The sequence below is a fragment of the Athene noctua genome, chromosome 7 (assembly GCF_965140245.1).
Source record: "Athene noctua chromosome 7, bAthNoc1.hap1.1, whole genome shotgun sequence".
Classification (NCBI taxonomy): Eukaryota; Metazoa; Chordata; class Aves; order Strigiformes; family Strigidae; genus Athene; species Athene noctua.
Window position 1 is genome coordinate 27,780,834 of NC_134043.1, and position 18,142 is coordinate 27,798,975.

Below are 18,142 nucleotides of genomic sequence, written 5' to 3' on the forward strand. Positions count from 1 at the left end.
TTTGTTAAAGATGTCATTGATTAAAACAAGAAAAAAAACAGAGTAGGATAATGATTGAAAAGGAGGTGGCAAAACCTGAGTGTCTCCCTTTGGAGCTTCTCTATCCTGCACAGGCTCATCTGTTGGAGACATCTGTGCGATCAAGGTTTTATCCTTGGCCTTCTCACAGGCACTGTGACATTAACTCTTCAGGTTCTCATTATACGTTGTGCGTTTGACAGTGCCCTGTTTTGTCTGTGAAATGTTTGGCTTTCCTGCTGTGACAAGATAGAATGCTGAAGGTGCTCAGGAGATCAGGGTGGTGCTGCAGCCCGTGGTCAAGAGTGTTGAAGTCTTTTGCAGTACTTTAGGCGGGACCATCAGAAATTCAGCTGGCTTGTAAGATATTTAGTCATTAAATTTTATATTTTTCTGAACTCTGATGTACTGCTCTGAGGCTGCAAGCAGGAAAACACTATAAAATATTATTTTCTGTCTATTGTTGATGTAACTTGGTGGTTTTTCTTCTGTGAGTAAAGAGACATTTTTTAGTGTTTTAAATCTAAGATGGAGAAGTAGGATAAGAGGTCTGTTGTTGAAGTTCAGGTTTTCTTATCATCATGAATAAAATTTGTATGTAGATCTCTCATAGGTTTCTAATAAATGCTAATGAGATCTTTTCAGGGAAGATATTAGGATCAGAAAAGCTAGTTAAAGAAATCAGGAATCACTGTGCCCTTATTATGTCTTCAGGTCTCAGTAGTAATCAGCAAAAAGTTTCTTTGCAATGAATGAGTGAGTGACATTTCAAGCTCCATCTGTTGCCTACGGTGTGGTGCCTCACGATGTGTTTCAATGGGTGATGGGATGATTAATTTTGGTTCCCATTCATGCTGCATGAAATATTCTCATAGCAGGGAATGACTCCAGCCCTTGCTGAACTGCAACATGTGTGGTGCTTGTAGGAAACCTCAGCTGCTGTTTACTCCTAGCTTGTGCACCGAGAAAGGATCCAGGCTGCGTTTGCATTCACCCACGCAGCTCCATAGCAAGCTATGCAAAAATACTGGCGACTGCGGTGTACTGACCTGCCCGCTTTGGAGGGATGGCTCCAGTGCCAGTGCCGCGTTTCCTCACAGACCTGTGGTGAGCAGAGGACTGGCCTGTCCCCATTGGCGAGGACCACCTCATCTCAGGGTGAAATAGTGGTCTGACTTCTCCATCTCACTGTCCTTCCGACTGTGTGCTTCAGCTCGTTGTGTAATTCTAGCACAAAATAACCCCCTTGGATCCTGGTCCTTGCCTTTGAGAGAGCAGAGGTAAGAATTAAGTAAAGCAGAGATGATGAAGGGCTTCTCCCCGCTGCCCTGCGGCATCCCACCTTCCCAGGTCTGCACATAGTCCTTTAGTTTGCCCTGGCATGGTACAAATTCACCTTCATCCTGCCCCCGTATGATGCTCATGATGTGCTGCAAGGGATGTTGGTGTCCTGCTCCCACCGCCTGCACAGGATCCTGGGCAAGTTTTGGGGCTCCTCTAGTACAGCCTGGTGAAATTTCTTCAAGAGAATAAGCTAAATATAGATAGTAATGTGTTGGTTGGTTGGGGTTTTTTTCTCCCTCACCCATTAATTTCTGTTTATATTTGGGGCATCTGGCATGCTGCAGATTAAAACCAGCTAGATCTCAGGCGCTCCGAAGGTGCTGTGCCGTGTCTGTGTCCGCTTTGTTCGGTTTTCCACAAAAAATATGCTGCTTTTATCCTGGCACTGCAGTCAGATACTGCAGTAGCTTGTTTCTATTAATAGCTCTGATCTCACCGTCTCTTAGTGTTTCAGTGAGTTTTGACATTTTTGGAAGTGGAAGCCCTTCTGTAAAAGGGTGCCATGCTTGCCCAGCGACCGGGCTGGCTGGCAGAGGGCACGCCAGCGCCCCTGCCCGCTGCTGCCAGCGCCCCTGCCCGCTGCTGCCAGCGCCCCTGCCCGCTGCTGCCAGCGCCCCTGCCCGCTGCTGCCAGCGCCCCTGCCCGCTGCTGCCAGCGCCCCTGCCCGCTGCTGCCAGCGCCCCTGCCCGCTGCTGCCAGCACTGTGCCGGCAGAACGGGTAGTTCCTGACGGGGCAGGGGGACGGGACGGACATGACACACGGGACTTAATTCATAACAATCTAGCGACACTTAAATAACACAAGTCTTCATTCCAGAATAAACTACTCAAATGCTCCCTCGGCTGCGCTGGATGTGAGCAGTTGCTGCTTGCCTTGTTTCCAGTTTGATTTTGAGCAAAATGAAGGCAGTGGGTTTTAGAAACGGTGTTTTGTGGCTTTGAAGCCTGCCTGCGCCGTGCTCCTGACACGCCAAAGTTGTTTCTGCCAACAACGACCTGGTATTTGAAGGTTTTGCGAAACACAGGAAATTTTTTAAAATTCAAAAGCTATTGCCAGACAGCAAGGGCAGCCCCCAGGAAATAAACTTGTTGGAATAAACAGACGATTTTTTGCTTCTGCCCAGCAATGAAAGCAGCTGAAAATAATGCTTTTGAGGGGGAGGTCCATGCACACGCTTGCTCGGTATCCCACAGCTTGCGCCGTGCTGGGATGGCGCTGGCTCAGCGGGGCGGGATGGGGTTGTCTCCGACAGCGGCGGAGAGCTTGGGGATGCTGAGCACAGGCTCTCGGTTTTGTATTTATTTTTTTGTGTGTGCTGAAAGGCTGACGTGCCGCTTTTGGCAGAACCTGTCTGGAGAGCAACGCTTGCACACCAGTAATTAGAAAGCAAAGTCGTTAGTTAGAAATAAAGTCCAAGTCCAGAGAGGATGGGAGATGGGGAGAGGAGGGGAGAAGCTGAGTCAATGGTTTCTGGAAAGCCCTGGCCAGGGAGGTTCAGCTGCAGCTGTCCAGAGGAGCGTCCCCTCCCTGGTGTGTGGCGATTTGGAAAGGCACCAGGGACTGTAGAGTTACTGTGGGAGCTGAAATGCTCTTTTATAGGGGTTTTCTGCACTCTGTCTCCTAAGCTCACTCTGTCACAGGCACGTGGTGGTATGTCCGTACTTTATATACTATTGGGGCTGGCAGGGGGGTGCTGCTTTTCTTCATCCAGCCTTGACCAGACACTCATCCTGATTTGCAGCAGATTTGGGGAGGTTGATGCTATTTCTCCCTTCAGACCAAAGGGAATTGCCGAGTAAAGGAGCAGGGTGGCTGGGCAGGAGCTGTGCAAATTCAGTGGGACTCACTCCGTGCCGGAGGGACGGAGATGTAGGGGAAAACATTTCATGCACTTTCCATTTGTGATGATGTATTTAAAATGTGAGAGGTAGTTTTGTGTGTTGCTTGAATTTAGATGAAGAAAAAAGAAAAAGGAAAAAAAGTGTTTCTGGCAACAGCATTTGATTTAAATAAAAAAATAGTTTGAGAAGTATTTTTCAAGTTCAGCTTAAGTAAAGGTTATGCTGAAACGAGATTTGAATTTAAATCTTTGCTTCAAATATTCTGTGTCCATCTCATACTGAAATTTTGTTTTAACATACATTTTAGTGTGTTTTCAGGATTCAATCTGTCTATATTTTCATCCTTTAAGGACTTGCATGAAAATGCTGTATCAGAGTAGGGGAAGAAAATACAGGGGAAGAAACAGTTATTACTGTTAGTTTTATTTAAATATGTATGCACATATTTAAGTAGTATCACCTTCCCCTAATTCCTTCCAAAATGCTCAGCACTGTGGAGAAGTTATTTTCCATTTTGGAGCATGGAGAAACTCAACATATGACTTCTCTGATAATGTGTTTATCTGCAGCCTTTATGTGAAATTATTTTAATGTCAAACGTTTTTTGTAGAAAATACACCCTTGCTTTCAGGTTTGAAGTTATCAGTTTATTCACAGCAAATGTTTTTAACAACTTAAATGTATTTAAGATGACTTCCACTCAGCGGTGTTATGTGCAAGCTGCGAGAAGTCAAATTTACAATCTCAACCATGAGGCTGCTCTGTGCCGGCAATCGATGGGGACTAGAATGCTTTAGGTCTTAATTAACGTACAACACGCAGGCAGTCTTTGATACATAGCCATGTTTTATTTATTTTGGGAGGGAAAAACCGGCAGAGTGTTTCTAACTTGGTATAAAAATAATGGTAACTTGATCTGAAAAAAAATCCCTATGTGCCTCAGTTAAAAAATAAAATAAAATAAAATTCCTCCTGTTTTCTCCGTCTGTTCCTACAGGGAACGAAAAGGCAGGGAGAACATGAGATAGTTTATTATTCATAATCGAGATCTTGTCTTCTAATTCATGAGTTTGGCATTTCTCATTAAAACTCTGAATATACTCTTTGTGCTTTTGCTAACGTCATGAATCTGATTGTATTAATATGTTCTCAAGGCAGAACCTATAAAAGCAATTTTCTAGTCTACCATAAAATATTCATAAGAATACAGGCTTTTTTGTTTTGATGATGTGTTCATTAAGCAGAGAAGGTTTTATTGTTTTCGGGAGGGCTCTGTAGGTCAGAAGCACTCGCCGCTTCTGTGGGGAGCTCATGGCATTTCAAATAGGGGTTTTTTTGAGACTGAAATAGTAAGAGTTGGGGATGACGCAGCCTCTGCCGAGACTCTGAATGGGAATTGTGGTCGTGATCGCTGCAGCTGGCGCCCCGTGCCCGCGTGTCAGGCATTTCGGGGGGGATGAATCCCTTTGGATGGGAAATGGGAGGTTTGTCAAATTTTCTCAGGACTGTAACCCAGCATGGTGCAAGTTAAGGCTGTTACTAGGGCATAAGCAGGAATCATTTATCACAAGACACAATCACAAGTAGTAGTAATCATAAGTAGTAGTGTATACCTTCTGGCTGAAAATGGGTTTATTTTAACGTGTTGAAAGCTTTTATTTTCTGCTTTTAGGAAACACAGTGTTTGGATCGTAAAGGTGTATGTAGGAAATCAGAGGCAGATTTCAAGGAAAACTGCATTTAGCCTAAATAGCATTGACAAATTCAGTGAGCTGTATTGAAGATAAACAGATTTATGCGGAGACCGGTAAGCGGGAGTGGATGACTGCTACCTCGGTATTAGTAACACTGACCTTTAGTCCACATGTATAAAAGATGGGAGATGTTATTGCCAGGTGCTCTGAAATCTTCGGCTGGACATAAAAATAGTCAACGCATTTAAAAGGCTTGTGATTCACGGAGCCCGCTGCACTGTTTGGTTTACTGACTCACTGGGTTTGATCCTCTAGGATTAACTGTTTCAAGCTCTCCTGGAGCCTTGGGGGTTATAAAGTTGCATTAAATCATACTCAGGATTATCTTTGGGGAGTTTTGGAGCTCTGGAGTATTTGTCTATAAATCTGGGAGGTGGAGGGAGTAACAGGAGAGCTCCAGCAGCAACACTGTGCTCGTGTCCATATCCAGCACTTGCCTGGACATCATTTCCTCGTGGATCCTGCGCGTTGCTGATTGTCAGGTGTGTCTACATCCTTTACGTTGGAGTGATCACTATAGGTTTGATTCGGTGGGGGAAGACCAAGCTGAGTTGTACAGTTCTATTTCAGCTTTTTTTAAAGGTGGATGTAATTCATCCTGGAAAGCTGCTGCCCCTGGTGAAGTGGTGCGGCAGCCTGTGGGGTTCCTCTAGATTTGCCACCTGATAAAATTGCTGCTATTCCAGAAATAGGTACTGTGCGTCTTTCATAACATACAGTAATTACATTAGTAATGCCCAGGATATAGCATCTGTATGAAGATGGTTAAAGTGGATTTTTGATAGCACGTTGTATTCTTAAAGATGGATTGCATTTTGGGGGCTTTTTAAATTTGTTTTGTACAAATACATGTTAGTTTGCATTAGGACTCTTTTTTTTTTTTTTTTTTTTCCTCTCCCCATTTGCCATATACATCCAACATAATAATGGATTTTTTGCTGGCATGGACACTTTACTTTCTTACTTTTCCAGAACATGTCCCCTTTCCCACACTCCTTGGGACACCTGATGGTTTCAGATTGCACCTTTTGTCCCATAAACTGTGCTTCTGGGGCAGGTACCTTATAGATGTAGGGCTGTTCTGGGGTTGCCTGAACTTGACCAGTGCTGGAGGAATCCAAAAACATTCTTCTGTCACTCTGAAATCCTGGCAAACAGGGATCCAATTTAAACCATCGCATCTAAGATGAGAAGTATCTGAAGCGACAGTCCGTGAAACAAGATAGCCTCCGCAGGGCTGGTTTCGAGCTGTCAGCTCCCACTCGCGTGCGGGGAAGACGAATGAAGAGTTTTTTCTGTGCGAGTGGCTGCAGCAGTTGCCATAGGGATGCTCCGTGGGCAGGACAGAGAAGGGGCTGACCACAGTACCGACCACGTAGGAAAGCATCGGCCGTTCCCAAGGAGAACTTAGGACTCTGTTTTTTAGGTGCGTTTGAATGGTTATATATAGGTGAGAGCGTGGTGTTCTCCCTGAAATCCCTGGCTGCAACTCAGTGATCTGTGGTGAGAAATCCCAGCTCTGGTCCTGTGGGGAAGAGAGGGGAGCAGGGAAAAGGCCCACAGGAAGGAAAACAACAGGGAAGTGGAGGGAAGTGCTTGTGGGTTGAAAAATAGCAACACTTCCAGTAATGTGACCTTTTGCAGAAAATGTTTCCATACAAAAAAAGAAGTCTTCTCCCCAGCACAAAATGAGTGTAGGGAGGGGGAAGCATGCTGCTCTTGCATGCGTACTCTGCTCCTGCAACCCTGCTGCCTGCTTTGAGGGGGGGTCATATGTGACCAAGCCAGTGATGGGGAGCAGGACATGTCCCCTGAAGCCTGTGGGTGTGGGCAGGACCTCTCCTTAGGGTGTTGTGCCGGAGGGACAACATGGCAGAGTACCCGGTGTCCTCTGCTGCCCTGGGCTCACTGAGCGGGCAGATAGTGTTGCTTTCCCAGTCTCGGAGGAGTGCCGGGGCACCCAGGGTTTCCTGACCAACTGTGTGATACACAAAACCACAGCCCCTTTTCTCCAGAAACGTTAAGAAACTCAACTCAGATAATTTTGTCTCTGTAACACCCTCCCCACTCTTTTTTGCATATTTATTTTCAAAGAAAAGCAATGGGTTGTCTTTTTTTACTGTGCTTTTCATTTCCTTCACTAAGCTATATTTCTTTACTAAGCTACATTTCTCTGCTTTTGAAGAACTGATGATGTTGTCCCTGAAATTGGTCTTGCAGAGAGCAAGCAAAATTTCTACATTCATCCTTTGGTATATGATTTTTGTTCTTGTTTTCCTTTTTCAGCTCCAGCAGCATTGCCCTGGCTGTGCTTTTTTAAAACACCACCACTTTGCTCAACATCCTGCTTTCCGAGGAACTGCTGACTAGGGTGGAGTTGCCTTTCCAGTGGTCCCTGTCCCTGCATTGTGGCCTGGCCCTTAGCAGCAGGGCAATGCATTTTGGTTTGCATGGGGCCACCTTACAAAACACCCCTGTTTTTTCTGAATTACTCCACTATATTTTAATTTTATTTTATCTATCTGTGCCTCTATGCTTCATTTAGCTTCAGATTTTACTAGCATCAACTTCTTACGCATTTCTCAATTGATAGCAAAAATAAATTTTTTTGGGGAAAAAAAATTATAAACCCTTTCTCTGGGATTGATGATACTATTGTCCTGATAGAGGTTATGTGTGGGCATTTGCTGGGTATTGCTCTTTCTTGGATGATGGCACAGAAGGGTGACAGTGAAGTAGCTTGTGTGACCAGGGCTGCATGCCGCCTTCAGCACAAGAGTCCTCATTTATTTCTAACAATTTACAGGTGATTTCAGGTCACCTCTGAAGACATGCTGCTTGGAAGGACAGAGTCAACTTGTTCTGCGCTTCTGTCTCGTGTACTTGAAGAGGCAGCTGAAGTCAGAGCTAGGGTTTAGTGATCAGGTTTGAAGGGAAAGAAAAGTTTAATTTTTAAGTTCCTCTTCAAGTACTATTTTCATGGGTGGCATACAGGTGGTGAAAGGTGGTGGTTTGTCTTAGTAAAACTTTTCCTTAAGCCTTTTGCAATTCATAAACATTTTCCATGCCTTTTCCTTTTGAATTGGAGTTTATTTAACCAGTTAGTTCATTTGTAGGCAAGGATAAACCAGCTTTTGCGTAGTAAAACTGCCTTTGCTTTTTCTTTGGAAGGATGTCTGTCCTACTGAGGCTGGCCTCGTGGTGGCTTGTACCAATGGTTTTGTGATAGGGTGGCATCTCTACCCCTGTGAGATCTCATAGCCTTCCCCAGGCACATGCCGGAGCCCTGCAGACTCCTAGGCAAACCCTGGGTAACCCTCTCATGGGGAGTGGGTGTCTTAGCAGGTGTGTGACTGATGCAGCCTCAGTGATTCTGCTGATGCTCCCTCCCAACTTTGCAAAATGTATCTTAAACATTAAAAAAGTAAACACTAGGTAAAATAATAACCCCAACCAACCAAGATAAAAAAGCCCTTTACTTACCAATTTTGTTGAAGCTCAACGTTTTTGAAGGGTTAGCCTCTTTTATTCTGCAGATTATGTTCATTCAAAGGTATCAGAAGGGTTGTTGAGTGATTGCCCTGTAGAGAGGCGTTAAATGTGGCAAATGTACAGAGTACATATGAAATGCAGAACTGTCATTCAGGTGAAATACAGAAATTTTTAGTCATTCATGGGATGGCAGTAATTTTTTTTTTTAGCAGAAATACGCTGAGTTCAGTTATTGCAAAGGTAATTTTTGTAGATGTCTGTTGTTGCCCTTTTTTTTATAACAAGCCCCTTGTCTTCAGGGAGATGCTTTTTGTGTAAGCAAAGAACTGGTCTTTACTACACAGGTAATCAAGGTGGTAGTTTTCCCTTTTTCCTTCTCTTAGCATACATCTCTTACGATGAAGCAGAGTTACAGGTCCTCTGATACACATTCTCTGCCTGAGTCTTGGTTGTGCATCAGGTTTGTCCCACTAGGGACAGACTTGAACAACCGAGGAAAGATTTTGCATTTGGGCACCTGCTTCCTCTCACTGCCTGTGAGATGCGTTTGCACCTTTCTGGTGGTTGCAGTGAGTGAGTCTAGTCTAGTCCGTCACTGAAGCACTTAACAATTTTTCTGAGGCGATTCATTATGTGTTTGCTTTCGGCCAAACTCCTTTCCAAAACTGGTTATAAAGGATACAGCACGTAGTGTTTTTCTGCATAAATTTCTTAAAGTGGGACCCTCATGTTCCTGATAGGAGTTGATCAGTTGATCCGTTGTAAGGCAAGATTGATCATTTCTGTTAAGTTGTAGATTAATCTTAATCCTTCTTATTTCAAGTGATGCCAAAAGAGTGGAGTGGAGGTGTATGTTTTGAATACGCAGATGTAGAATGGTATCAAGAAGGGTCATGTACAATGTGTTGAAGTCCTTTGCTTTTAGAAAATGTCCTACTATTTGTAGGAAGTGGTGGCTGGAGGAAAACTTCTTGAACTCTGAATTCCTGCAGTGGTTTTTTACCATTTAAAAAATGGTGTGAGTTTAGTGGTGCTGTTCTGGATTCAGTCCATGGTTACTCAAGGTTTTTGCTGGACACAGTATGAGAACTAGATCCCTGTGATAATGGGGAGTACATTCATCTCTCCTCTTGTGTTTTCATGTTGTAGTTGATGTGACCACAGCACTGCCCTTGCAAGTTGCACCGACTTCAGTCCCAATGGATCTGCGCTTGGACCACCAGTTTTCCATGCCTGTGACAGAGCCAACACTGCGGGAACAGCAGCTTCAGCAGGAGCTCCTGGCGCTGAAGCAGAAACAGCAGATCCAGAGACAGATCCTCATTGCTGAGTTCCAGCGGCAGCATGAGCAGCTCTCCCGGCAGCATGAGGCCCAGCTGCACGAGCACATCAAAGTAAGTGATGGGCAGCTCTGCCTTGGGTGGTGTGCAAAAGCATCCCCTTACCAGGAGGAGATGCACCAACTAATTTGTTTTGAGGGTGGAGATACTGTGCTGGGCTTGATAACCCGTGTTTAGAGAGTGAACTTTTGTAAAGAGATGCGAGCACCAAGATTTAAAAGGGGGATAGGGTAGAGGAGAGAAAACAAGCATTGTGCCCAGGTGGCCCAGAAAGCCAACAGTGTCCTGGCTTGTATCAGCAATAGTGTAACCAGCAGAAGTGGGGAGGTGACAGTCCCCCAGTACTCTGCACTGGTGAGGCCACACCTTGAGCATTGTGTCCAGTTTTGGGCACCTCAATACGAGAGAGATCTCGAGGTGCTGGAGCGAGTGTAGAGGAGGGCAACGAAGCTGGTGAAGGGCCTGGAGAGTAAATCCTGTGAGGAGCGATTGAAGGAGCTGGGACTGTTTAGTATGAGGAGAAGGCTGAGGGGAGACCTCATCACTCTCTACAGTTGCCTTCAAGGACATTGTAGAGAGGTTGGTGCTGGTCTCTTCTCACAGGTGATTAGTGACAGAACAAGAGGGAATGGCTTTAAACTGCAACAGGGGAGGTTTAGGCTGGACATTAGGAAAAAAATTTTTCCCAGACAGAGTGGTCAGGCAGTGAAATAGGCTGCCCAGGGAGGCGGTGGAGTCACCATCCCTGGATGTGTTTAAGGGTTGTTTGGATGAGATGTTGGGGGATATGGTGTAGGGGAGAACTTTGTAGAGTAGGGATGAGGGTTGGACTCGATGATCCCAAGGGTCTTTTCCAACCTGAATGGTTCTGTGAAAGCTGGTGTCACGTTAAACATTATCCACCCATCTGTACATATTCAGAAGTCCTGTGCCCTGCTGCCAACAGGTGGCTTGCTTTCCCTGGATCTGGGAAATTTCAGAAGAATTTAACCCAACAGGAGGGCTTTTAGATTACCTGTCACTAATACCACACATTTGGGAGTAGAGCGGCATATAAACTGCTCACTGGATATGTGCCGTCAGCACAAAATGCAAACAAGATGTTTGGACCTTAGTGTGTTTGCAGGAACGGGAGACACAGATGCAGCGGGTGTGGGTAGGTCTGCACACCAGGAGATTTTTTTGATGTTGCACAGTGCAAGTTAGGCACCGGCCGGATGCTTTGCACTGCTCTGTCGCATGGGACGGAGAGAAAACGTAACACACAGGATAAGTAGTAAGTACAGTTTAGAAGATGGCTGTTGCATAGTGAAAATGTTAGACATTATATAAATATTTCACAGTGATAGACTATTGCTATGGTAACATAAGCTTTCAGAATTGCTAATATGCTCTCTTTTCAAAGGGGGATTAGCACTGCACATGGTAAATAGCGTTAATGTAATATTAAAAAGCAACCTCAATTCAACCTTATATAACTTTCATTTTAATACAGAATACATGTCAGAGTGGGGAAGATAGGATTAAAAGTTAATGGTGTATTATTTACAGACTTTTCAAACACAGATATGAGCTTTGGTTTCTCAGAACAGTTGCTGTTTGAAGACTGATTGACAGCAAATGCCTGTGTCCTTAGTGGATCCTCCGTGATCACCTCAGGACATATAGGTTTGGGGAGGTGCTTGTGTGTAAATACATTTATATATATATATGCTCATATGTATTGATAGTAAGTGTATACATGTGTGTATATGTATGTATACATGTGTCTATACATTTATGCATGAATAGCACAAGAACAGTTACCACATTTGTGGTCCAAGAGGAAAGGATGGGAAATACCTGACAACTATTTCCCTTATTTACTTATAATTGTATGTGCCTATAGATATTTGTCTATTAAAAATAAGAAAGAATCGTTCAGATTTAATGGACAAGCTTTAAGCACTGATGATAAGAACATATTTGTTCTCTTTTACGTCAAAGCTATGATTGATTCTGGTAAAAATCTTTGTTAGAAGGAAGTAGAGATCTAATTTTGAGAAGCCAGTTAGCACAATATATCTAAACCATTAGGTAATGAAATTCTTCCTCTAATGTGTAAGCTTGGCTAGATGAAAAATTTAAAATAGGAATGATCCAATCCTATGTGAAAAAGGATGACCTGCAAGGTGATCTTCCATAGTCGTGTCATCGTGCCCAGAATTGCTTTAAAAATAAACCAGCACATTATAGAAATAAACCCCATGATATCTCACATATAAAATAAACCCCAAGCTGTATACTAACGTGTAATTATGATGCACTTTCTTCGGGAAAACATACTCAGCCAACGATGTCAGCCTACATTTAGATGATTTTCAGATTAAACCGACTTTCAGAAACTGGCACCTGTGTTAAGTGCAGTGACTGTATGTGCAGGGAAGCTATTATTTTGTCCAGAGAGCTAAAATTCATAACCTCGTATTTGGACTTTGAACCTTGAGCTGTTCAGCTCCTTTATAGCTCATGAAAAAAGCAGGGTGGGGGATATTAAAACACATAAAAAATATTTATTCTGTGTAAGTGAAGCACTAGGGTTTGAATTGTGAAATTTGGTATAGAAATAGTCTGAAATGAAGATGCAAGGCTCTTTTTGGAGGAATTCAGGTGGTTTTTTAAAAATCAACTGCTCAGGCTGCGTAGTAGAGGCCCCATGTGCACATGTGCGTGCATGCACACCACGCTGCTCAAAGTGTGCAGGGAGGGGCTTGCTCTTGCAGGGACATTGGATCAAGGAAATGCTTCCTGCCGCTTCTCTCCTCATCTGTTAATGCCATGGGCAGGGAGTGCACAGCACACAGACTTGCCTGTTTTGTGAAAGGTCTAAAGCAGATGTGCTACTGCTGGGCATATCTCTGGCATGGGGAGGAGCAGGATCTCTGACATCTTTTCTGTTTACTCAAACACTTGACTCTTCAGACTAAATACATGAAGGAAACAGCAAATTCCTGACATCCTCTTTGGGAGCTCAGAATAAGTTAGCTTCATTTGATGATTGGTTTATGGCATCACTGATGAGATTAAGAATTTCATTAGAGTCTTGTCTCCAAAGCGAAGTGTTCAATATACACGAATAGTTTAGACTGAGTGATGTAGTTGTGAGATTCTTCAGTTGAAAGTGAGTTTTAGCCTGAATTTAACGGTATTGTAATGAAGGTGTCATGCATGCATCACTTTTACAAGTTATCAAGTTCCTTCTTCAGGTGGAGATGGAGTCTCACTTTGGGTAAGAGAGTTCTTGGGAACCTAAACCTGCCCAGATTTATGTGGATTAAGACTGCATGTAATGACTGATGACTAGTCATCTTGCAGCATGCCTTGCTGCTGCACCAGATTTGCTTCTTGGACATCTTCAGTGTCTTCCCTGACATTGGGACTGGTTTTTTTTTTTGTTCAGAATGCAAAGTTTCAGCAAGGTGACGGTGCATTTTGCAAATTTACTTCCTTTCCAAAAATTTGAGGCTCCTGCAATTTTGTTAGTATTTTCAGTGTCAGAACAACCTCAAAATCTAATGTAACAAACCAAAATGGTAAAATGAAAATATCAAAGCTCTAAATTTACTCTGATGTCAAGCAAAATGACAGTTGTTTGACTTTCTCCCTGGCACTGGTTTCCTTGAGAGGTGATCAGGGCCTTCATTAATCATACTGTTAAATCCTGCAATTGCTTTGTAAATGATTTCTGTGGAGAAGGAAGAATTTCTGCATCTTACTATGTTTTGTATATCTAGCACTGTCTAGAATCAAATAATTTGGCTTTTTTCATTACAGCTTAGCATCCACTATTTAAATCAACAAGTGCAAAGCATTTATTTGTTTATCTGTGTGTGTACTTGAGCAGCAATTTTTGTGCTTTACCCTGTCTTATGCCTGTTTCTAAATCCTATTGCTTACGATTCCTAGATTATAAACATATTTTGGATACAGCAGACAAATGTCTGGGTACAGTTACATATGCAGAGCAAATACTGCATTGGATCTTGTCCTTTGTTGATATGTTCGGGTTTAAGAACTTTGCACTCTTCCACTTACTGATGCTGAGTAGTTTTGTCGGCAAGAATTCAGTGCCTGGGCATCTGCTCCTAAAAGTAAAAAATAGTTTTGATGCATTTCTTAAGCAGCTCTTCTATTTTTTGCACAGATGTACATACAGCCAGCATTGCTAACTTACAGCAAGTGGCACTATGAACATTTTTAAGAGCTTACTCATTTTAAATGTTAAACCTGTAGCTGGTACAGGAGGAATCACATTTTGTGTTAGTTTTCTTTCTTTTATTTCCATGGTGTCAGTGTGAACAGAGGAACTGTTCTGACTCGATGTGAACTAAGACAAGGGGAACATCTCTCCCTCCCACCCCCAAACAAAGCATATTAAGGTCGTCTTAAGTAAATGAAATTTGTCTTGAAAATGCTGGCATGTATTTCTTGTTTTTCTATTCAAGTAGATAACTTTTTTTCTTTTGAAATCTGAAGTTCTGGCATTTTTTCAGAACTTGGTTTTATTCCAGCAGCCGAGTTTTAATCATCTGGCCTAGTGTGAGAGGAGAAGATGGTGGGATTGTCCTTCTGTGTGCATGCGCGATCCCTTCCCTTGTGTCAGGGAAGTCCTTGCTTTTATAGACATTTTATTTTGGAAGAAATGGCCTCCACATAAAGGTGGCAAATTCCAGAAGGTCATGCAATTTGGAGAGCCAAGCTATGAGTGAAATACTACTTGTGGAAGGGAAGTATAATGGACGCAGTTAGAGCTCGGCACATGGGGGCAGCGGGATCATTGCAGGTGGGGCGTGACAGGAGAAAACTCTGACACGCTTAGGGAAAATAAGCCTAGCCTCATGAAGACTTCACACCATATGGAAATAGGGAAAACTGTCTTTCACAACTACAGCGCAGTGTTGCAGTTTGCTGAGGTTTGACATCTGAAAGTGGTGCGCTAAGGGAAGCTGGAGCTGGTGAGCACTGGTGGCTGCTGTGGGCTGGCTGGAGGCAGAGGCAACAGCTCCTCTCTCCTGTAGCTGCTTACCTTCAGCAAGATGGGTTTTCCATTCAGGCGTGCCTCAACAGATGTGTAACAGTATTTATAGCCTTCAAGTCTGCCTTCCTAAACAAAACCAAGGATGGAATAAGGAGCCTGGTGCCCAGGCCGTTGCTGGTGAGACGGTGGAAAGCCTCTCCACAGGTCCCAGTGTGAGCTTTGCTTGACCTTTGATTGTGAAGGAATCGGCAATGAATTTTTTCCTTTGTGAGTCACTCATTCCCAGCCAAGATCAGCTGGAAGTTACCAAAAGCTTTTCCATTTGCCTTCTGGTCAAGGGCTGAAGCGAGATGATTGAAGAGGGGCAGGATCCACGCTTTGGCAGGGTTAGAGGCACCTCAGGCGGTGTGAGCTCAGCAGAGAAGCAAAGGACGTGGTGGGTAATGCGGTTAATCTCTTCCGTTCCTGCACTGCCCGAGCTCAGAGCAGGGCTCTTCCCAGCTCTGGCTGTTTTATAGCTAAAGCCGGAAACTTATTCAGGATGCTGACGCACGTCAGCATTAGCACATGACAGCAGACACCCGAGGAGTCCTGATGGCCATGGGACAGCAACATAGACAAGTAACTGAGCCTCACAGCTCCTCATGGACCTGAAATCCTAACCTGGAGGCATGCAAAGTTGTTAATTCTGTCATGCAATGCTACTCCTGGTTTTCCCATCATCTAAGAAAAGAATGTTTGTGTGCATCAGTAGCAGGGGGAGTACTAGGCTGTACATGCAATGTATGCAGCATTGTCAGAGAAGACATGGGTTTGCATATAAGCAGCAACAGCAAAAAGAGCTTTGTAACAATGTTCACCTAGGAGTGATTCTGAAATTGTTTTCTTTTTATTAACACAACGATTTCCTACGTTTAAGAGTATGCTATGCTGCTTAATGGCTCTGTGCCAATAAATAAGAAGACGTGGAATGTCTTCAGACATTGGATATCTGTCTGTCTGTCTGTCTATCTATCTATCTATCTATCTATCTATCTATCTATAAATGTTCAGATAAAGCCTGATGGTTTTGTTAGTTTTTGCTGGTTCCAGATGACATGTTTTTCATCAGCGTAGCTTCCAAGCACTGATCTGAGAGGTGGTAACATGTCTGAGGTGTTAGCCCCTTGTTTGGAGACGTGGGGTGAAACTCTCTGGCCATTCCTTATTTTTGTTGTGGAGAGTAAAAGTCTTTTATTAGGTCTTCTGGACAGATTTTGAAATGCTGTAAAGAAAATGTAGAGTTATCTACACTTTGTGCCTTGATGACGCTGAAGTGAGAAAGTGCTCTGTGCTTTCATTTGGAGCCACCTGCCCTTGGAATAGCAGGTTTGCTTGTAGGATAGCTCAGTGGGCACAAATCGCATCATCTTTTAGTGTGGCTGCTTCCAGTGTAGCCCTGACAGTGCCTAGAGCTGCTTTTTGGTGGCCTCTCCGTGTCAGTTCCTGCTTAACAGGAAAAAAATGTGCTTTTTTCAAATCTGCTGGTGGGTTGGTGTCATCTACAGCTATGCTGGGTGGCACCTTCCCATGTGCCCAGGCCAGGGACACTGAAGTTGACATCTTGGTTCCTGCAAAGCTTGCCCCTTCGCCCTGTGTCCTGCTCCTCACGTTGCGCTCCGGAAAGGCAAACTTCCATTTTAGCCCCCATACCTCGACTCTCATTGCTGAGCATGTCTGCTTCATCTTTCCTGCCTACATCAACCAGCAGGGAGAGACTCCCTCTGCTCCGTTTTGTGCCTTTCTTCTGCAGAGTGCCTCTTCCTCACAGTCTGCATCGTTTTCAAGAGAAATTTAAAAAGCCTTGAGATACCAGGTGTCTGCCTCTGTCTGTATTCTGACATGATAGGATTATTCATTTTAGAAAACTGCAGCTGGGTACAGTCAGCGGTAAAAAACCAGACTGAACATTTTGTGCCTTGTTGCTACTTGAATGTATTGTACCGTGCTGTCTTGCTATTTCTAGGCGGCTTCCTGTTCTTTTTCGGTGACCTTGCCTCATTTTTCTGGCGCAGAGATGACTCCAAGACTTAGACCTGGATCCTACAAAACTTAACTTCTGATGGAAGTAATGCTGGGGAAAGCTTTTGTAAGATCAGAGCATTTGCTCTCTTTGAAGAGTGGGGGGTGACTTTCCTCAGCCTCAGTCAAGATGTTTTCCAGGAACGATGAGGACGAATCTGCACTCAAAGGGGTGGGTAGTGTCAACAAATTCATGTAGCAGCTTGTACACTTGTAAGCCCCATCTCTCGCTTGAAGAAATTAATAATTTATTTAAAATAAATAAATAAATAAATCAACATTTATAAACTTGTAATTCCTGTTGCTGCATGTGGTCTCTCAACAACATTGAGCTGACGTATGGAAGAATGAAGTTGCATTTAAAACATAAATCATGTCGTGAATAACTTCTCACGTATACGGACTATGAACAACATTTCTGGATTGATCTCTGTGTTTCAGTTTCCTGTTTAACTGGTAGTGGTGTGTAAAAATAATAAATACTTGGTATTTATGTTGGTAACGTGTTACCTTTAAGTACCACACTTCTGCACTTGCACGAGCATCAGATGATGTTGAACGTTCACTTTCAGCATGCAGCCTTCCTTGGGGCACTGCAAGTGCTGGGTCTTTCAGTGCCCCGTGTCAGATGATGAGCCGCACTTGTTTGCTTCACCCCCATTCCACTCCCTGTCAAATGGAGCTGAACCCAAAATCTCACGGGAACGGCAGCTGAAGCCATGTGTTGGCAGCCACGCTGCCTGCAGTGATTCTTCATCCTTGCTGCATATCTTCCCCCCTTTTATTTGCCTCTGTGTGAAAAGTCCAGTGGGAGCACTCTGGTGAGGTCTCCCATCCCTGCCAGCTTTCTGGGTGGGTTGCTCTTCCTTCATACAGGTGATCGGGAATGGTGGATCAGTGGATACAGCCACGCCTCTTCTTTATTTATATTTCCTTCTCTGAAATGACCAAAACCCAGTGGTGGCTTCTCTAGCTGCTCCCATTACAGGATCTCTTTCTCCTACATCTCCGCTCCTCATACTGATTTTAGCATAATATTCCCATTCCAACACCTCTGCTTCCTACACCCCGAAACAGTTCACAGAGGACATAACTGCTCCTCTGAGGACTGAGGTATCACTTATGTCACGATAAAATCTCATATAGTATTAAACATCTGGATCTTCTTCCTTTACAGGACAATTTCTGTGGTTCTTTGATTTACAGAGATTCCTTATTGCCATCTGTGGTCAGATGGATGTTCCCTGCTCCCTGGTGCAAGGTTTACGGATTTG

General features: G+C 43.8%; 1 protein-coding gene across 12 annotated transcripts in view; it reads left to right on the forward strand.

Annotated features, from left to right (window-relative positions):
- The window catches only part of HDAC4 (histone deacetylase 4), a 265,065-nt gene that overhangs the window by 132,163 nt on the left and 114,760 nt on the right, over window positions 1-18,142 (forward strand). For all 12 annotated transcript variants that reach the window (XM_074910181.1, XM_074910169.1, XM_074910173.1 and 9 more), the window contains one exon: window positions 9,600-9,844. In XM_074910181.1, coding sequence (XP_074766282.1) covers window positions 9,600-9,844 — 245 coding nt within the window. The remainder of the gene's footprint in view (window positions 1-9,599; window positions 9,845-18,142) is intronic.